This window comes from Xenopus laevis, chromosome 7S (genome assembly GCF_017654675.1).
Source record: "Xenopus laevis strain J_2021 chromosome 7S, Xenopus_laevis_v10.1, whole genome shotgun sequence".
NCBI lineage: Eukaryota > Metazoa > Chordata > Amphibia > Anura > Pipidae > Xenopus > Xenopus laevis.
Genome location: NC_054384.1, coordinates 104,606,301 through 104,626,271, shown reverse-complemented (window position 1 = coordinate 104,626,271; position 19,971 = coordinate 104,606,301). Strand labels below are relative to the sequence as shown.

At 43.8% G+C, this 19,971-nt stretch overlaps 1 protein-coding gene across 1 annotated transcript in view; it reads right to left on the bottom strand.

Moving 5' to 3' along the window:
• Positions 1–19,619, bottom strand: part of xrcc1.S (X-ray repair complementing defective repair in Chinese hamster cells 1 S homeolog) — a 28,398-nt gene extending 8,779 nt beyond the window's left edge. Inside the window, exons 1-13 of the mRNA XM_041571667.1 lie at positions 19,469–19,619; positions 16,850–17,019; positions 16,467–16,559; positions 15,361–15,468; positions 14,395–14,553; positions 13,815–13,889; positions 11,294–11,411; positions 3,758–3,867; positions 2,223–2,364; positions 1,701–1,920; positions 948–1,064; positions 463–550; positions 8–200 (exon numbers count right to left, since the gene is read on the bottom strand). Coding sequence (XP_041427601.1) covers positions 8–200; positions 463–550; positions 948–1,064; positions 1,701–1,920; positions 2,223–2,364; positions 3,758–3,867; positions 11,294–11,411; positions 13,815–13,889; positions 14,395–14,553; positions 15,361–15,468; positions 16,467–16,559; positions 16,850–16,900 — 1,474 coding nt within the window. The 5' untranslated portion in view covers positions 16,901–17,019; positions 19,469–19,619. The remainder of the gene's footprint in view (positions 1–7; positions 201–462; positions 551–947; positions 1,065–1,700; positions 1,921–2,222; positions 2,365–3,757; positions 3,868–11,293; positions 11,412–13,814; positions 13,890–14,394; positions 14,554–15,360; positions 15,469–16,466; positions 16,560–16,849; positions 17,020–19,468) is intronic.
• Positions 19,620–19,971: the final 352 nt, after the last annotated feature.

Below are 19,971 nucleotides of genomic sequence, written 5' to 3'. Positions count from 1 at the left end.
CCCATACCTGTGGCTTCCTCATCAGTGCTTGCATCATATTCATCCTCTTGTTTAGGTTTGTGGTTTGCTTTTGAGGGCACTATTCTGGTATTTTCATCCTCTGTATCTTCATCTTCGCTTTTTATTGGAGCTCTTTTCTCTTTGACCTTGGCTGGGCTTGGCGAAGGCTTTTTGTGGTTTGTGCGGCTTGGATCAGGGTGCTAAAAACACAAATAAATACTTTAACTTCACTTTAGCATTAAAAGCTAAACAAAGTACACTTTAGCATTAAAAGCTAGCCATCTAGTAAACAATAACCCCCGACGGCTACTTCTGCTATAGCAAAACTGAACTCACTAAAAATATTGTCTAAAATGACAGCACCAACAATGCTCAACAAGTATTATGTCCAGTTACCCAGGGCAACAAGTGAGAACATCCCAGGACTTCTCCACCCCCAAATTTACAACCAATTGGAATTACCGGCTTATGTTGTGGAGCTTTGGGGGGTTCATCTTCCTCACTATCATCTTCTTCGTCGCTACTGGATTCAGCTGTACCTAACAGGTACCTAAACAATTAGACAAAAAGGCATGAACGGTAATATGAATGAGTTATATAGATATATATATATGATACACAAAAGCCATGAATATCTTGTAAATGATATAAACGGTGAGTACTGATGTCATCAGTTATAAACGGTGACTAGTGATGTCATTTCTGTCACATGACTCTCCTAAAACTTGTGTATTATAATAAATAAAGTACCCCTGGTTGGAGAATATGAGGATATTAAGAAGTCACCTCGGAGTTCCATGACCTGTATATAAACACTTGGCCTTGTACTTTTATAAGGTCACGGAACTCCTCGGCGACTTATAATATCCTTATATTTTACAATTCACTATATATATTACAATAGGCAAACAATACCATTTTGAGCCAATGAAAAGCTAAGCACTCACTGCTTCTGTGGCAAACGTTGTCTCTTCTTGTAGCAATCCAGGACCCACTCCTTCCGCACAATGATACCGCCTGCTGCTTTCACCTGACTGAATTTTGGGGTATTTGCGAAGGCACATCTGGGAACAGAAACACTCAAGTAAGTAAAATTCCTGTCTGGGTGCCTCGAGCAGCTGGACTACACTATCCAGTTAACAGATTGGGGGTGATCATTTCTCAGATACTTTATGTGCCCTCTTCTAAGTGTGACATGCATGATTCCCATGTACTTTGCATGTTCTATTTCAAGTCTATATATATTCCATGCTGCTTCCTACTACTTGAGTTGCCTACTATAGGCTGCATGTTTATCTGGATCACATATCATGCGATTTTATGAGATTTGTAGGGATACCAGGTTTAAGCTTGATCAGTCATAGACTTGTTGTTCAGTGGTGTATAATCTCTATAATACACAAAAGGCATGAATATCTTGTAAATGATATCCCTATAAACGGTGACTAGTAATGTCATCAGTTATAAACGGTGAGTAGTGATGTCATTTTTGTCACGACTCACTAAAACATGTGTATTATAATAAAGAACGCCTTGTTGGAAAATATGAGGATATTAGAGGTCACCTCAGTGTTCCGTGACCTGGCCTATATATTCATGGAAATCCTCGGTGACTTGTAATATACTTGTATTTTACTATAGGGGGTACTTTATTCATTGTATAATATGCATTTCATAATTCCTAAAGACAAAGTATGTACATGAGATGAGTACTGTCTGGGGTCCAGTCTGGCCTGTACTTGGCTCCCATCTCTAAGGCTTTATCACGGAGGTCGGATCGGAACGGATTCTGAAAGCCACTTAGCACAAACACTGTGCCCTGCAGAATGCGGCCCAGGTCCATAGGCTGAGAAGATGGAGGCGACTTCTTCTGGTTGGGCTTCTCCGATGGCGAAGGCTTCTTTGTGGGAGGAGTCTCAACTGAAGAAGAGACAATATAACTTATTACATAGTTATCTCATAGAGAAAGTCCCCCATGACCCCTAAAGAGCTACTACATAATAACCTTTAATTCAAAATTGTGATCGGAAAAAGTTATGAAAGCATTTTGAAGGCCCGCCCAATATTGCATTACGATTTACCCAGGCTGCACACAATTTTTGTATCAAAAATAAAATCTTCCAGCAAACACAAGAAAGGAGTATGTGAGGCCCGTGTCACATCTGTGACCAAACCTTACAGTTCATCCAGGTAAAGGATAAAATAATCTCACCACTTTTTACCTTTTGGCTTTTTGGGGGCTGGCTGTGATGATGTTTTCGCTTTGGTGGAAGATGGCGACTCCTTGACGTCAGGTTTCTTGACTGCTGAATGGCTCGAGGGTTCTTTATTGAACTCAAACTTGCGTTTACTAGACGACGGTTCCTAAAGAGAACAGAACTGCTCAGAGCAACTATAACATCACTGACATCAGTTATATCTTTGGATATTAAAGGACCAATATTCGGGATGCACCGAATCCAGTATTCGGCCTTTTTCAGCAGGATTCGGATTCAGCAGAATCCTTGTCTGGCGAACCAAATCCTAATTTGCATATGTAAATTAGGGGTGAGGAAAGAAATCACGTGACTTTTCATCACAAAACAAGGAAGTAAAAAAATATTTTCCACTTTTCCCCCTTTCTGCCCCTAATTTGCATATTCAAATTAGGATTCGGATTCAGATCGGTATTCGGATAAATCTTTCACAAAGGATTCGGCTGAATCCCAAATAGTGGATTCAGTGCATCCCTAACCAATATATATGTATGACATCCGTTGTCTGGAAATCTGTAATTATGAAAAACCGTCCAAAATAATCCAGATTTTTTAAAATGATTTCCTTTTTCTGTGTAATAATAAAACAGTACCTTGTACTTGATCCCAACTAAGACAATTAATCCTTATTGGAAGCAAAACCAGACTATTGGGTTTATTTCATGTTTATATTATTTTCTAGCAGACTTAAGGTATGCAGATCCAAATTATGGAAAGATCTGGTATCCGGAAAGCCCCTGGTCCCAAACATTCTGGATAACAGGTTCCATACCTGTAGCAATTTCTTTTTATCTTTCCTGTGTATTGGTTTAACAAAAACACGAAGAGGCAAAAGCATATTTACAGTCACTTATTATTCTTTGCTCCTATGATGTTGGTCCTAGGGATGCACCGAATCCACTTTTTTGGATTCGGCCGACCCCCGAATTCTTCGCGATAGATTCAGCCAAATACCAAACCCTAATTTGCTTATGCTTATGGGAGGGGGAAAACATTTTTTACTTCCTTGTTTTTGTAACAAAAAGTCACGCGATTTCCCTTCCTGTCCTAATTTGCATATGCAAATTAGGATTCGAACTCGGTTCAGTCGGGCAGAAGGATTCAGCCGAAATCCTGCTGAAAAAAGCCGAATCCTGGCTGAATCCCAAACCGAATCCTGGATTCGGTGCATTCCGAGTTGTTACCATCTCATCTTGTTGAATCAACTGTAAAAATATATTTTATTTGCAGACCACAGCCTTCCGTTCTAACTCTTAAAATCCTACTGTCGTGCCAGTCTCCCTATAAGTAGCCAGAAGAGTTTATGTGGCAGTGCACAACGTGGCAAAGGTTGACAACACTGTGATACAGCAGTCAATAACGATTTATAGGCAGCCACACTTGGAACAGTATTTGTAGTGCATTTAGAAATGTAACAGGACTTAGACAAGCCCCGGGTTACACTTGCTGAAATAGGGGGCAGAGGCCGTCAGTGTATCCATGTCCACCTCCTACTTACTCACCTTTGTGATGTTATTGCTCGGTGGGGTTTTAATTTGTTTTTCAGTGCTTGAGCTGGTCTCTGCTGTGCCCTGTAATGCTGCAGCTGCATAGCTTTGTGTGGCAGGAGGAGCTGTGAAAGAACACAAATAACACAATGTCACACACTGTAACCTACAGCACTTAATACCCCTCCGAATTTTGTCTGTAAATTACCCTCCCATTCCGACTGTAAGCCCTGTGGGTTAGGTTCCTCCATCCGTCTCCTTGACACCGAGCTTAATCTGTATTGTCATTATATTTATGTGATTGTATTTCTAATAATGCGCTTATTGTTAATTATTGCAGTTACTACTAATTGTTACTTGTTTCTACTAACTTATTGTCTTGCTGTACAGTGCTTTGTCCTCAAGGAGCACTAAACAAATAAAGAGAGATTTTTGTACTTACCGTTAAATCTTTTTCTCTTGTCCTATATTGGGGGACACAGGCACCATGGGATGAAGATCCTGCAGCTGGAGATGGACACTATGTTGCAAAATAAGACTCCTCCTCCTGCTCTGGGCTTCATCCCCTGCCTCCTCCTACAATCCTCAGTTTCAACCGAAGAAGGAGCAAAGCAGCCCAAAACAGAAGAGAAATCAAAAATAACACCCTCGGAACTAAACATTAGAAAAATGAAGAACCAACAAGAATGGAAAAAAACATCACGGTAACCGTGAAAAACAGTGTCAGAATAGGGAGGGAAAGCCTGTGTCCCCCAATATAGGACAAGAGAAAAAGATTTAACGGTAAGTACAAAAATCTCTCTTTCTCTTGCCTAATTGGGGGACACAGGCACCATGGGGACGTCCCAAAGCTCCCAAAAGGGTGGGACACTGTATGGTAGGTGTCTAGCTAACCACAGCACTGAGCACCTTCCTCCCAAAGGCAGCGGCGGCTGAAGCACGTGTGTGGAGCCTGTAGAAGCGAGTGAAGGTATGAAGGGATGCCCATGTGGCCGCTTTACAGATCTGCTCCTCTGAAGCTTGGTGACGGAAAGCCCACGAAGTGCTGAGGGAGCGAGTGGAGTGAGCCCTAACCTTGATCGGAGGATCCTTCCCCTTGACAGCGTAGGCTCTGGAAATGACAGACCGGATCCACTTGGCTAAGGTCGTCTTGGCGGCCTTGGTGCCCCTTTTGGGGCCATCAGGGAGAATGAAGAGCGCATCTGTCCGTCGAACATGCTCTGTGGCTGTCAGATAGAATGAAACAGCTCGAACAACGTCCAGAGTGTGGAGCTTGTGCTCAATCGGGCCTTTGGGATTCGGACACAATGAAGGGACAACAATGTCCTGGTTCAAGTGGAATGCAGATACCACCTTAGGTAAAAGTCTGGAGTAGGTCGAAGCACTACCTTGTCCATGTGAACAACGGTGAAGGGCGATTTGCAGGAGAGAGCCGCAAGCTCAGAAACTCTCCTAGCGGACGTGATTGCCAGCAGAAACAACACCGTCTCGGTGAGTGTGGATAGAGGGAGCTGTGCAAGTGGTTCGAAGGGTTCCTCTTGCAAGGCTGAGAGCACCAAATTGAGGTCCCACGGGGGCACCGGGCAACGATACGGAGGGATGATACGAGTCGCCCCTTGTAGAAAAGTTTGGATTTTTGGGTTAAGGGCCAGCTTGCATTGCAGGAGAATAGACAAGGCCGAAACCAGCACCTTGAGGGAGCTGAGGGCTAAGCCTTTCGAAAGACCTTCCTGCAAGAAGGAGAGGACCTCCTTGACGCTCGCCTTTTGAGGATTAACAGCTCCGTGCTCACATCAAGATATGAAGGTTCACCATACCCGGTGGTAGATTTTAGCTGAGACAGGCTGTCGTGCTCGCAGCATGGTGGGAATCGCCTCTGGGGGTGCTCCCGAATCCCGTAGAATCAAGGCCTCAAGAGCCACACCGTTAAAGCCCAGAGATGAGAACTCGGGTGGACAACCGGACCCTGAGTGAGGAGGTCTGTCCGTTGAGGAAGATGGAAGGGTCCGTCCGCGGCCATGGCGATGAGATCTGCAAACCAGGCCCTGCGGGGCCAGAAGGGTGCCACCAAGATGGTCTGGGTTCCCTCACTTTTTATCTTTTTGATCACCTTTGGGAGGAGTGCCAGAGGGGGGAAGATGTAAACTCTGGAGAAGCTCCACGGAATCACTAGGGCGTCTACCGCGTGAGCCAGGGGGTCGAGGCACCCGGAGACGAAGGACGGAACCTGCCGGTTGGTCCTGGACGGCCATGAGGTCGATGTCTGGCAGGCCCCACCTTGCCACAATGAGTCGGAACACGTCGTGGTGGAGGCTCCATTCCCCGTGATCGATCGTTTCTCTGCTCAGGTAGTCTGCCAACCAATTGTCCACCCCGGGTACGTGGACCGCTGAGATGGCGGGGACTTTGTTCTCTGCCCAAGTTAGAATCTCCTGAGCTTCCCTGAGGGCCGCGAGACTTCTGGTGCCGCCTTGATGGTTTATGGAGGCTACGGCCGTCACGTTGTCGGACTGGATTCTCACGGGGTGACCCTGGAGTACTGTCGCCGTGTGTTCCATGGAGTAGCGTATCGCTCTGAGCTCCAGAAGGTTGATGGGTAGCCTCTGTTCCTCCAGAGTCCATAGACCTTGTACAGTGGTTTGGTCTATGACGCCTCCCCACCCGCGAAGACTGGCATCTGTGGTGAGAACCTTCCAGTGATGGGGGGGAAAGGGTTTTCCCCCCATCGTCCGAAGTGGTTGAAGCCACCATGGAGAGAGAGAAGTACTCGACTTGGAATGGAGATCTTGCGATCAAGGTTGCCTCGGTCCCTGCGCTGGTGCAGAAGGATGGTGTGTTGAAGTGGTCTGGTGTGGGATTGAGCATACGGGATGGCCGGGAAGGATGCCACCATCGTGCCCAAAGTCTGCATCGCTGATCGAAGGGTAACCTTGTTGGATCCCATGAGAGATCTGATCCGAGTCTGGAGGGTCCGGACCTTGTCCTGCGGTAGAAATGCTCTCCCCTATCTGGAGTCCAGTATCAGGCCGAGGTACTGTATTGATTGAGTCGGGTGGAGGTTCGACTTGTTGAAGTTGATCGTCCAGCCCAGAGATGTCAGGGTCTGGAGAACTTGAGCTGTGTGCAGACGAGCCAGAGAGGCGGACTGACCCTTGACGAGTAGATCGTCTAAATAGGGAATAACGGTGATGCCTTTGAGTCTGAGTTCCTCCAATGCTGCCGCCATGACTTCGGAGAAGGTGCGTGGAGCTGACGAGAGGCCGAATGGCAGAGCCACGAACTGCCAATGATTGCCGTCCACAAAGAATCTGAGGAAGCTGTGATGAGCTGGGTGCATAGGTATATGAAGATATGCGTCCTTGATGTCTATGACTGTCATGAAATCGTTCTCTTCCATGGAGGCAAGTACTGATGGTATTGACTCCATTTTGAAATGGCACCGTTAGACGAACGGGTTGAGATCCTTCAGGTCTAGGACAGGTCTGAGAGAGCCGTCTTTTTTGGGAACCATGAAGAGGTTGGAATAGTAACCCCTTCCTCCGGAGTGTGGTGGGACAGGTTGAATGGTGCCCTCCGCGGCCAGGTCTTGTATAATGGAAAGGAATTTGGTTCTGTCGGGAGCCTTGGCCGGCAGTCTGGATACGAAAAATCTGTGAGGGGGCGTGTGAGAAAAGTCTATCAAAAGTCCTTGGGAGACCACCCGAAGGACCCACTGATCCCGAATTTTGTTGTGTCAAACCTCTCGAAAGGATTTGAGTCGGCCTCCTAAGGGTATCCCTTCGGGAGGGGGCACACCTTCATGCTGTGTGGGGTTTGTCTTGTGAGGGCTTGGAGGAAGACTGGGAGGAAGACTTGGAGGAAGACCAGGGCTGTCTTTGTTTGCCCTGAAAGCGGGAGCGAAGTTAGAGGTGGACTTGTCGGATTGCGTCTTTGACCTTCGTCCTTGCCTGAAAGGTCGAAAAAAGGGTCTCCTTCTGAAGGGAGGTCGCTTGGGTCGTGTTTGTGGGAGAAGGGTGCTCTTGCCCCCAGTAGCCTGAGAGATGATCTTATCCAGTTCAGCCCCAAAAAGTAGTTAACCTTGGAAGGGTATGCTGACTGGGGAACGTTTGGATGTTAGGTCGGCGGACCATGACTTTAACCATAAAAATCGGTGAGCGGCTACAGATTGAGCTGAAGCTTGAGCAACCATCAGAGCTGCGTCTAGTGCTGCGTCACCAATGTATGTAGTGGCGACTGCTATTTGGGAGAGCATATCGTCAGTAGTTGGGTCTTCAGATCCGATGAGTTGTGCCACCTGTTCCACCCAGACCTCCATAGCCTTTGACACCCAGGCGATAGCAAAGATGGGTCAGAAGGCTGACACAGACGCGGTGAAGGAGGATTTGCAGAAACCTTCTAGACGATTGTCTATGGGGTCTTTGAATGCAGCCGCGTCGGCAACCGGAATGGTGGTATTCCTGGATAATCTGGAAACCGGAGGATCGACTGCTGGAAGTGAAGACCAGAGTTCAATGCATTCTTTAGGAAAGGGATAAGTCCGGGTGAATCTTTTGTTAAGCTGTACCCTGTGAGCAGGGTTTTTCCATTGCGACTTGATATTTTCGTCGAGCTGTTCGTAAGCTGGGAAAAAGCAAGAGCTCTTCTTGTGTCTCTTGAAGACGTTCTTAGCTGGTTCGCCCGAGGGAGAAGAGTACTCTATGTTCAATGCGCTGAGTACAGCTTGAATAAGGCCCTCTACTTCCCCTTGAGTTCTGGGAGTGTCTATGTCAGGATCAGGGTGGTCCTGATCGGAGTCGTCAGCTGATAGGACTTGACCTTCCTCATAGGAGGGAGAGAGGATTTCCCCAGGGGAGTCCGGAGGAGAGGGTGCGAGACGTTTTGACGACCCTGTGCGGTGATGAGACTGTGAAGGTTGAGATAAATGCTCAAGAACCTTGTCAAAGGTCTCTGGGATGCGGGCCAAATGTTGGAGCCTGCAAGTGAGAGGGATATGGGCCTAAGGAGTTCAGGATCCGAAGTAGTAGCTGTAGGTAGTGGCAGTAAATCGGATTTTCTGCAGGCCCCACAGAATGAATCAGCCGAGGCTGAAGTAAATTTGGGTTTATAATTTGAACAGGCTAGAAGGAAACCTGTGTGTGAGTTTGAGCTGAGGACTTGTTGGTCCTGGGCCCTTCTGCCTTGTTAGCCATTGTGCTCCTTATCAGAGAAAATGGTAGGAAGGTTAGACAGAAAAACCCTTTTTTTTTTTTTTTTTTTTTTTTTTTTTTTTATGAGGCAGGGGAGTCGGCCTGCTGTAAGCCTAAGCAATGTTATAGCCGTGAGGAAATCTCCTTGGCGAAGGTGAGCCTGCGGAGATAACAAGCATAGGTATGATGGCAGCCCTGTGGGTCCATGTACCCTAAAATGCAGTACACATAACATGCAGTATGTACAGTCATTGAACAAGATGTTCTGGTACCAAACTAGCCAGATATCTGAGGCATAATATATCTAATCTTTATTATGTGTGTATAGATGTATGATAACTTGCCTGATGGCGCTATAGAACAGCCTGGGAGGGTGGGTTCTCCCTTCTGTAAGCTTTAAAAGTACCCAGGCATGAGGGTAGGTAGTGTAAGGGCAGGTCGTTCCTATGAGAGTTCTGAAAGAGCCGAAAGGAAAGAAAAAACATCCGATGTGTAGCAAACCTGCTCAGAAGCCGTCTTGGAAGACGGAGCCGAATATAGAGCCTGCGCGTAGTGTTGCGTCTGGCGGGGATGCGAAGGGCGGGAGGATGAGAGGTGGAACGCATGTGCGTGTCACCAGAGAAGTCGCGTGCCCATGGCGCCGTGCAGGGAAGGATAGGCGTAAGTAGAAGCGAAGGGCGTGTGGAACGCATAAGCGTTTCACCAGGGAAAATGGCGCAGAGTAAATGGCGCCTAGAGAGAAAAGAATGCGTGTGTGCTGAGGGGTGCGCGTAATGTGAGAGGGTGACCAAGGGAATAAAATACCATGAGGTACTCACCTAGGGACAAACGCCAGCTGATCCGTGCCCTGTGGAAAATGACCCCTGTAAACAACAGACACACATATAAATATATATATGCACAGCAGTGAAATATATATGTATATGAGTGCTATTATACACCCAGGTGGGTGTATACCGCTGATGCAGACCTCCGTAGAGCGGGAAAACAGCGCAGGGGGTGAGGAGCAAGCCTGCAGACCTCCGGAGAGCGGGAAGGCTAAAGGGCAGGTATGTTGCAGCTGGAGAGGCTCTTGATTAAATCAGTGGCCCCTGAGTGTGGCATGATCTTAGACCTGGGGCCCTGATCAGTGCTCCAGCCACTTAGCAGAAAAAACGGTGTCTTCTCCTTCTGAGGACACTAAAAGAAACTGAGGATTGTAGGAGGAGGCAGGGGATGAAGCCCAGAGCAGGAGGAGGAGTCTTATTTTGCAACATAGTGTCCATCTCCAGCTGCAGGATCTTCATCCCATGGTGCCTGTGTCCCCCAATTAGGCAAGAGAAAAATACACATACTGTACATACATAACTACTAGCGATAGGCAAATTTATTTGCAGCGAATTTTCACGTTTCGCGGCCCGCTGCAAAAATTTGCTATGGAAAAAAATGTGTCACGCGTTAAGAGTCCTGCTGCGGGTCGGGTACCCGCACAAAAAGTGGGCACCCTGCGGGATGAGGGGAGGCTTTTCAGATGCGGGTATACCCGCGGATCTGCAGGTCGGGTCTCATCTAAATTTCTTTTCTTATGTAATATTGTCAATATTATACTCCTTTTAAAGTTATACAAAACTTGTTTCTGCCCTGCCCACTTTTGATAACACCACTTCCGGTTTGCAGCACCATCACTTCCTGTTTGATGGTGGTCGGCGGGTTGTGGGTCTGGGTAGCGGATCAAAGTGGGTAAATATGCGGGTCGGGTCTTGGAAATTGGTTCCACGCAGGACTCTATTGAGTGTCAAAATTGGCGCATCGACAAAAATTGCCACGCGTCAAAATTATTCGACCGCTAATTGACTTTCAATGTATTTCGTAAATTTTTTGCCGGGACATGTTCGCCAATCACTAATAAGTAAACTGTTAAAATAAGTGAATGTAAAACTGATGAGAGCACTATTCTAAGCACTCTTACAATGTACATTCATTATTTATTTTGTTTTCATTCCAATATATTAAGGGATACATTTACTGTTAATATAAATGAATTTTGTTACAACAGCACCACCTGCTGGTCAGTTTCCCACCAGTCTGACCACCAAGTAGTCAAGGAAGTTGTCAGGAGAAAGAAAGAGGCTGCTCTGATGTTCTTCTGTTTAGGAAGATGTGATAAAAAGTTATTCGAGGTTTCTAATGTTTTCAGAACATAAAGTAAAGTAACCCTATAAAGAAAACAAAACCCTGCTTAAGAGTCATGTTACCTACACAATTTACCCAATAGTGTAAGACTAATGTAATGCACAGAGTTTCTATAAAAGTTTCAGGGGTGTTCACCCATTATCAGAAAACAGCACCAAGAGGAAATTGCACAGGATATGTTGGAAATCCTTACTTTTTGGTGGAGTAACCTGTGGCTTGCTGGTGCGGTTGAAAAACAGACTCCCGGGACGCATTGAAGGAGAGGAGTTCTCTTCTTCCTTTACCATAAACTGGCCAAGTTTGGTCACTTTCTGTGGAAGAGGACAGTAAAGATTTATAATAAAAACATATGATAAACCTGCCTAAAACTACACATAGAAGCAGTAACTAGAAGTCAATGTGTGTGGTTATACTGTTACAGGAGCTGTGACTTGCTGTGTAATAGTTTTGGGCAGATTTATCAAGGGTCTAATTTCGAATTCATGTGAGTTTTTAAAAACCATGAACTTGAAATTCAACCAATCGAAATTTATTTAAAAAAATGTAAACTCTGGCAAATAGGATAGACCAGAAAACTCGAATCGAATCCGATTGGAATTTTAAAAACTCAAAGGCTGCAAACATCTCTGAATTGATCCCTGGACCTCTCCCATTGACTTAAAGGATAAGTAAACCTTTAAAATAAGTGAATGTTAAATTGATGAGGGTGCTATTCTAAGCACATTTGTCATTTACATTCATTATTTGTTTTCTAATATTTCCAAGATATTAAAGGGATACATGTACTATTAATATGAATGACTTTTGCTTCAACAGCGCCACCTGCTGGCCATTTTCCCACCAGTCTGACCACCAAGTAGTCAAGGAAATTGTGAGGAGAAAGAGGCTGCTCTGATGTTCTTCTGCTTAGGAAAAAAAATAGAAACCTTTCTAACATCGTTCCTAAGCAGAAGAACTTCAGAGCAGCCTCTTTCTTTCTCATCACAATTTCCTTGACTTCTTGGTGGTCAGACTGGTGGGAAACTGACCAGCAGGTGACGCGGTTATAACAAAATTCATTAAAATTAACAGTACTTGTATCGCTTAATATCTTGCAAATAATGAATAATGAATGTAAATGACAAAAGTGCTTAGAATAGCATCTTCATCAATTTTACACTTATTTTAAAGGTTTACTTATCCTTTAAAGGATAAGTAAACCTTTAAAATAAGAGATTTTAAAATTGATGAGAGTGCTATTCTAAGCACTTTTGTAATTTACATTCATTATTTATTCTTTTTTCATTCCAAGATATTAAGGGAAACATGTACAGTTAATATAAATGAATTTTGTTACAACAGCGCCACCTGCTGGTCAGTTTCCCACCAGTCTGACCATCAAATAGTCAAGGAAGTTGTCAGGAGAAAGAAAGAGGCTGCTCTGATGTTCTTCTGCTTAGAAAAGATTTGAGAAATGTTTCTAATTCTTTTCCTAAGCAGAAGAACATCAGAGCAGCCTCTTTCTTTCTCCTGACAACTTCCTTGACTATTTGATGGTCAGACTGGTGGGAAACTGACCAGCAGGTGGCGCTGTTGTAACAAAATTCATTTAAATTAACAGTACATGTATCCCTTCATATCTTGGAATGAAAAAATAATAAATAATGAATGTAAATTGCAAGTGCGCTTAGATTAGCACTCTAATCAATTTTACATTCATTTGTTTTAAAGGTTTACTTATCCTTTAAAAAGCAATTTGGCAGGTTTTAGTAGGGGAATAGTCAAATTCAAGTTCTTAATGGGCCAGAGTATGATAAATCTCAAAAATCGAGTTTGATTAATAATAATAATTCATACAATGAGAAATATGGAATGAAAGCTGAACAAAGGTTTCTAAACTGTGGGTCTGACCCCTCCAGACAGACATTCTTAAAGCACTAGATTGAAGGGCTTGTCTGAAGGCTAAATAAGGCAAGATCTGGGGTGAGTATATATTTGCAGTTCTAGATATTACTGGAACTATAGCAGGTGAATGATAAAAAGTTACCTTTGTTTTTAGGTAAAAGGTTCTGTGAGCAAATGCACAAGAATGTCCCAGTGAAAAAAAATCTTTGTCTTCTTATTTTATAGATAATCAATCTTTGCATATTTATATAGTGAATCAAGTACCCCCTCTTGTAAAATATAAGGATATTATAAGTAACTTTTATATCCTCATATTTTGCAACTGGGGGTACTTTATCTATTATAATACACACGTTTTAGTGAGTCATGTGACAGAAATGACATCAGAACTCACCGTTTATAACTGATGACATCAGAACTCACCGTTTATAAGGATATAATTTACGAGATATTCATGGCTTTTGTGTATTATATGGATAAAATACACAAAAGCCATGAATATCTTGTAAATGATATCCTTATAAACGGTGAGTTCTGATGTCATCAGTTATAAACGGTGAGTAGTGATTCACATGACTGTCACATGACTCACTTAAATGTGTGTATTATAATAAATAAAGTGCCCCTTGTTGGAAAATATGAGGATATTAGAAGTAACCTTCGAGTTCCATGACCTGTATAAAAGCACTCGGCCGAATTAAATGGTCATGGAACTCCTCGGTGACTTATAATACCCTAATATTTTACAATAGGGGGTACTTTATTCACAATATAATATCCTTTGGCTTTTTTAGTAACACAACTACATGCACAAAAGGTGGAAAGCATACCGGTGAGGGAGCGGTGGGAGAGCCATCCTCTGGGGGAGAGTTCAGACGTATGAATGAAATCCCATATGCTAGGTTCTAATGAAAGAAAAAACATGCAATAGTTTATACAAATCCAAGCTATTTAAACTAATGATTTTTTTTTAACCCTTCCAAAACAATAGAATCAAGCACTTGTTGTCACCAGACCTGTCTTATTAACAGTACAAACTTGTGGCTTGTATATCACTGGGTGAATACAAGAGAAGGAAACATAATGAACGCTTGGTCCATTCATCAGCCTTCTGTTGGTGCTTTCAGCTAGAGTCCTGCAGCTGGACAGGTACCCGCAGGTTGCGGGTACGGGTCGGGCACGGGTTCCAAAAAATTGACCCGCGCAGGACTCTACTTTCAGCATTTAATCCAAGCTTCACATAAAAACATGAAATGAAGAGATGCTTTGTTAACCCACTCTTCATAAGGCAGGGGACAGATAATGCTGACACTGAGTGATGTAAAATAGGCAATTGTAAGTATGGAGACTTAGACATAAGTTGTATTTTGTGTTTAGTAACTCAGTGAGTCTGTAACTAAGACTGGGCACCTTAGTGTAGGGCTGGGTGCACATGATCTTCACCCGATCCCATTTCTTTTCAGCTGCTCCTTTCACAAGCTTGTCTGGTCCGAACATTCGCGTTCGATTGAGGTTGCTTTCATTCTTGCTCTCGCTCGGAGACATGAACGATGACATTCCCAGGAGGACCTACTCAGAGACAAAAACAATACGAATGTGGTCATAATGTTCCTATTCCTCACAAATGTACTAACCTGCTTCTTTAAAAGGAACAGTTCAGTGAAAAATATAAAAACTGGGTAAAAAAATGTTTCTAATACAGTTAGTTAGCCAAAAATGTAATGTATAAAGGCTGGAGTGACTGGAGGTCTAACATAGAACAGAACACTACTTCCTGCTTTTCAGCTCTCTCTGAGTTAGTCAGTGACTTGAAGGGGGACCACATGGGACATAACTGTTCAGTGAGTTTGTAATTGATCCTCAGCATTCAGCTCAGATTCAAAAGCAACAGTTATGACCCATGTGCCCCGCCCAAGTCACTTATTGGTTACTGCCTGGTAACCAATCAGTGGAAACCAAGAGAGCTGCAAAGCAGGAAGTAGTGTTCTGGCTATTATGTTACACATCCAGTCACTCCAGCCTAAATAACTATATTAGAACCATTTTTTATTTTGCACAGCCTATTTACCCAGTTTTTATTTTTATACTGAACTTATCCTTTAAGTACAAAACTAACATATGCATTTATCTTGGTCCAGAGCATGGATATGGGTGTACCCAAGAATTGTAGCATCCTCCCTCTGTGAGCATTGCCAAGTTAAATGTCACTTCTGTTTGCTAAATGTATAGGGAAACCACATTCATAGAATTGTCTCTAGTATAGCATGTTTTTTTTTTTTTTTTTTTTTTGCTGCCTCACTTTTATTGGCAACAGTCTAATACTTTAATACCAATAGTCCCAAGCAATGCAGTTGGCACAGTAATCTCCTGCTTTACCTCATATTCCTGCTCGCTGATTGAAGTTGAGCGTCCAACCAGAACTTCCACAAAAGCAGAACCTTCATTGCCGATATCAATGCTGTGGATCTGCTCCTCCTTTTCAAACTGCAGGAAACCAAATTTAGCTAAGGTTAATTAGTACCCATACTCACTGCATTACCAACACTATCACGTTGTGTTAGTAATTTAGAGAGCACGCTCTAACTCTACAGTCCCCAATTTAGAGAGCACGCTCTCACTCTACAGTCCCTAATTTAGAGAGCGCTCTCTCAATCTACAGGCCCTAATTTAGAGAGCACGCTCTCAATCTACAGGCCCTAATTTAGAGAGCACGCTCTCACTCTACAGGCCCCAATTTAGAGAGCACGCTCTCACTCTACAGTCCCAAATTTAGAGAGCACGCTCTCACTCTACAGTCCCTAATTTAACGAGCAGGCTCTCACTCTACTGTCCCTAATTTAGAGAGCACGCTCTCAATCTACAGGCCCTAATTTAGAGAGCACACTCTCACTCTACAGGCCCCGATTTAGAGAGCAAGCTCTCACTCTACTGTCCCTAATTTAAAGAGCAGGCTCTCACTCTACTGTCCCTAATTTAAAGAGCAGGCTCTCACTCTACTGTCCCTAATTTAGAGAGCACGCTCTCAATCTACAGGCCCTAATTTAGAGAGCACGCTCTCACTCTACAGGCCCTAATTTAGAGAGCACACTCTCACTCTACAGGCCCCGATTTAGAGAGCACGCTCTCACTCTACAGTCCCTAATTTAAAGAGCAGGCTCTCACTCTACAGGCCCTAATTTAAAGAGCAGGCTCTCACTCTACAGTCCCTAATTTAGAGAGCACATTCTCACTCTACAGTCCCTAATTTAAAGAGCAGGCTCTCACTCTACAGTCCTTAATTTAGAGAGCAGGCTCTCACTATACAGTCCCTAATTTAGAGGTTACGCTCTCACTCGACAGTCCCTAATTTAGAGAGCACGCTCTCACTCTACAGTCCCTAATTTAGAGAGCACGCTCTCACTCTATAGTCCCTAATTTAGGGAGCATGCTCTCATTCTATAGTCCCTAATTTAGAGAGCATGCTTTAACTCTACAGTCCATACCTGCAAAATGACGGAGATCTGCTTCTCCCCAGGACGGGCAGCTTTCCATTTGCGGTATGTGTCAGCTTTCAGAAGGTTCTCTGCTGTGTGTGTCTGAGGAGCACAGGAGTTTGTTGAGAGTTAAAGGTGTCTCTACCTGCCAAACCATTCCCTTGTGTGTTTGTCAAACAGAGCACTGGGAGCTCAGTGTTTACACTGGCTTTTTAAACAATGAATTATGTATGTTATTTAACATCAGACTGCTTGCACTTCATCCCTACGAGGATTATGTTGTGAACATAGAATACCTTCCCACAATCCTGAGGAGCATGGTGTAATGCATTGAAACTTCACACAAGTCACAGAGCCGAATAGAGATATATTGTATATAAAAGGACTCTTACTGTATCGGCGCTGCTACAGGAAACCACGTGCTTCAGTTTGATCACAGGCATTATCCTCCGATATTGGCTCAGACAGAAGAAAATGAAACCTTTTGTCTGACCCCGGGACCAGCAACACTACTGCCGAGTTCTGCTTTAGACCATCTCCATGGACTGACACATGATAGCGGCTGCGTGTGATACACATTATAATAAAGATAAAGAAAATAATGAATCATGAAGGAGCATTGGAATTACAAGCTTGGGTCTAGTCTGCACTTCATAGGAAGGTCTCATTATTCGAATCTTATGGAAATATTGGTCCAAACTTTGCTCACAGCTCTGTATTGCACAGGCAAGGGCTGCTTTATACAAACTCATATACATGCGCCATATGCAAGTAACACAGGACAGAGCATGAAGAGTGTGAGGGCACCACATATACAGACTGTGGAGCATAAAAGGAGATAGGGTGGATAGGAATATAGAATAGGAATATAAAGCACCCCCTTATTGTAAAGTACAGGTGTGGGGACCAGTTATCCAAAATGTTCGGGACCTGGGGTTTTCCCATAGAATCAGATGTTTCTACCACCTTAAGTCTACTAGAAAATCATGTAAACATGAAATAATCCCAATAGGCTGGTTTTGCTTCCAATAAGGATTAATTATATCTCAGTTGGGATCAAGTACAATCTACTGTTTTATTATTACACAGAAAAAAATAAATAATTTTTAAAAATCTGGATGAAATGGAGACTATAGGAGTCATTTGGAACTTTCTGGACAATGGATTTCTAGGCAACGGATCCCATACCTGTATAAGGATATTAAGACACTGAAGTGTTTCCATTAGGGTTGCCACCTTTTGGTTGGCCCATTACTGGCTCACGTCTTAAGATGGCCATACACGCCCACATGATACGCCCACATGATATGCCCACATTGAGGTGGACGATATCTGGCTTATCCGATTATGGGCCCAATGATTGGATCATAATGCTCCCAATACAGGCGGTCGGATCACGGGACCGCATCAACGAACAGGGATGCGCCCGCGATCCAACGGGATTTTTTACCCTGCCCGATTGACATCTTTCGGCCAGATATCGATCAGGGAAGCCGGCTGAGAGCCCCACACATGGGCCAATAAACTTTTAATCGCCCGTGTATCATCTTCCAACACTTTTCTCAGTTCAGTTGCTTTTAGATAGTTCACCCCAAAATAAATAATTTTTCCAATTAAATTCCATTTAAAAATTTTTTTTACCATTTTTGCAAAATGTAAGTTTTAGGGATGCACCGAATCCAGGATTCGGTTTGGGACTTGGACAGGATTCGGCCAAATTCTTTTGCCTGGCTAACTGAATCCGAATCCTAATTTGCATATGCAAATTAGGGGCGGCGAGGGAAATCACACGACTTTTTGCCACAAAACAAGTAAAAAATGTTTTCCCACCCCTAATTTGCATATGCAAATTAGGATTTGATTCGGTATTCGGCCGAATCTTTCGCAAAGGATTCGGGGGTTCTGCTGAGTCCAAAATAGTGGATTCAGGGCATCCCTAATAAGTTTAAAGTTGAATGTTCGTTTCTCTGGTGTTTGAGTCTCACAGATCAGTAATTCAGGTGCAGACTCTGAACTGTTACAATTTTGCAACATTTAGTTGATCCATTTCTCAGCAGCATCTCTGGAATATAAGCAACTATTGTATCAATTCTAACAGCTGCCTGTAATGAGATTCTGCTCAGCAGGGACAAAGATAAGAAATGTATCAAGTAATGTATCCATTTAGAGCAGGTTACAGGGTCAGCGACCCCCTCCCAGTACTGCTTTAGAATGTGAAAAATTACATTTTACACTTCGATATTAGAAAAACAGTGACATATAGAAAATAGAAAGTCATTGGAAAAAGTATTTAATTCTGGTGATCTGTCTGAAGCCAACTGACCTGAAGTGTTGGAAGGTGAACAAGTGGTGGGAGCGAGACCAGGACAGAGAAGAGACTGGGCAATGACACAATGGGGGCAGAATTGGTTGAGAGGGAGTTAAAGGAGGTATTGGGGAGGCTTGGGGAATAGGGGGCAAAACTGGTTAGATTAGCGCTAAGTAAGGGGGACAACAAGTCGGCTTTACATATTGACTGACAATTACATAGTAAATAAAATTGGATTGTCGGCCCTGTCGTGTATTAAACCAGTTACCAGTAGGAGGTCACACTAAGCTCCTTCACCACATGAAATACAAGGCATGAAACACCCAGGCGACTCCTGATAGTCTTATATTTTACAACTGGGGGTATTTATTAATAATAAGACACAAGTTTCAGTCAGTCGTGTGAAATGACACCACTGAGCACTTGTTTATGGGATTTACAGGCCATCCATGGCTCCTACATAAGTCTATAGAGTCACACAGAGACACACACAGAGAGACACACAGAGAGACAGAGAGACAGAGACACAGAGACACACACACAGAGTCTATATAGTCACAGAGCCCATGTCACATAGAGACACACACAGTAGACACACAACATCCTCAGCACGCTGACTGCAGGCCACACCCTTAGCCCAACACGCTCCCTGCCAGCCGGAATCCATGCATACAATTACAACTAAACATTTCCCCCAACGTACCAGTTCCAGTTGTATAACACAAATAAATGGACCGCAAAACAAGCCGCGCACTCTTCTCCCACGCCGGAAGCTGTTTCAACTGCGACAACTTCCGGTCGGTGGCCATCTTTCTACACCCGGAAGCCCGCTGCTAATCAATGAGGGATGCACTGATACAGCGGTGGAGTAAATATGGACCTGCCTTTAAATTGCGCGCTACCTTCAGTTTCTGCAGTTGAAAGCAATTGCATTGTTTGCAGAGTTTGGGCTATCTTTACAGATACGGAACCAATCTCAGCGAGTGATGTAACCCATAGCAACCTACCGATTAAATTCTGCTTTTGTTCTGCAGTTCTGATTGGTGATTGGTTGCTGGGGGAAACTGCCAGTGGCCACGTTTGGCCAGTTTGTGTGTCAGTCAGGGTTGGCTCTGAGGGACAAACTCTCTCAATCCCTTTTTTTTTTAGTGTTTACAATTAAAGGGTTGTTCGCCTTTAAATTACCTGTTAGTATGATGTAGATAG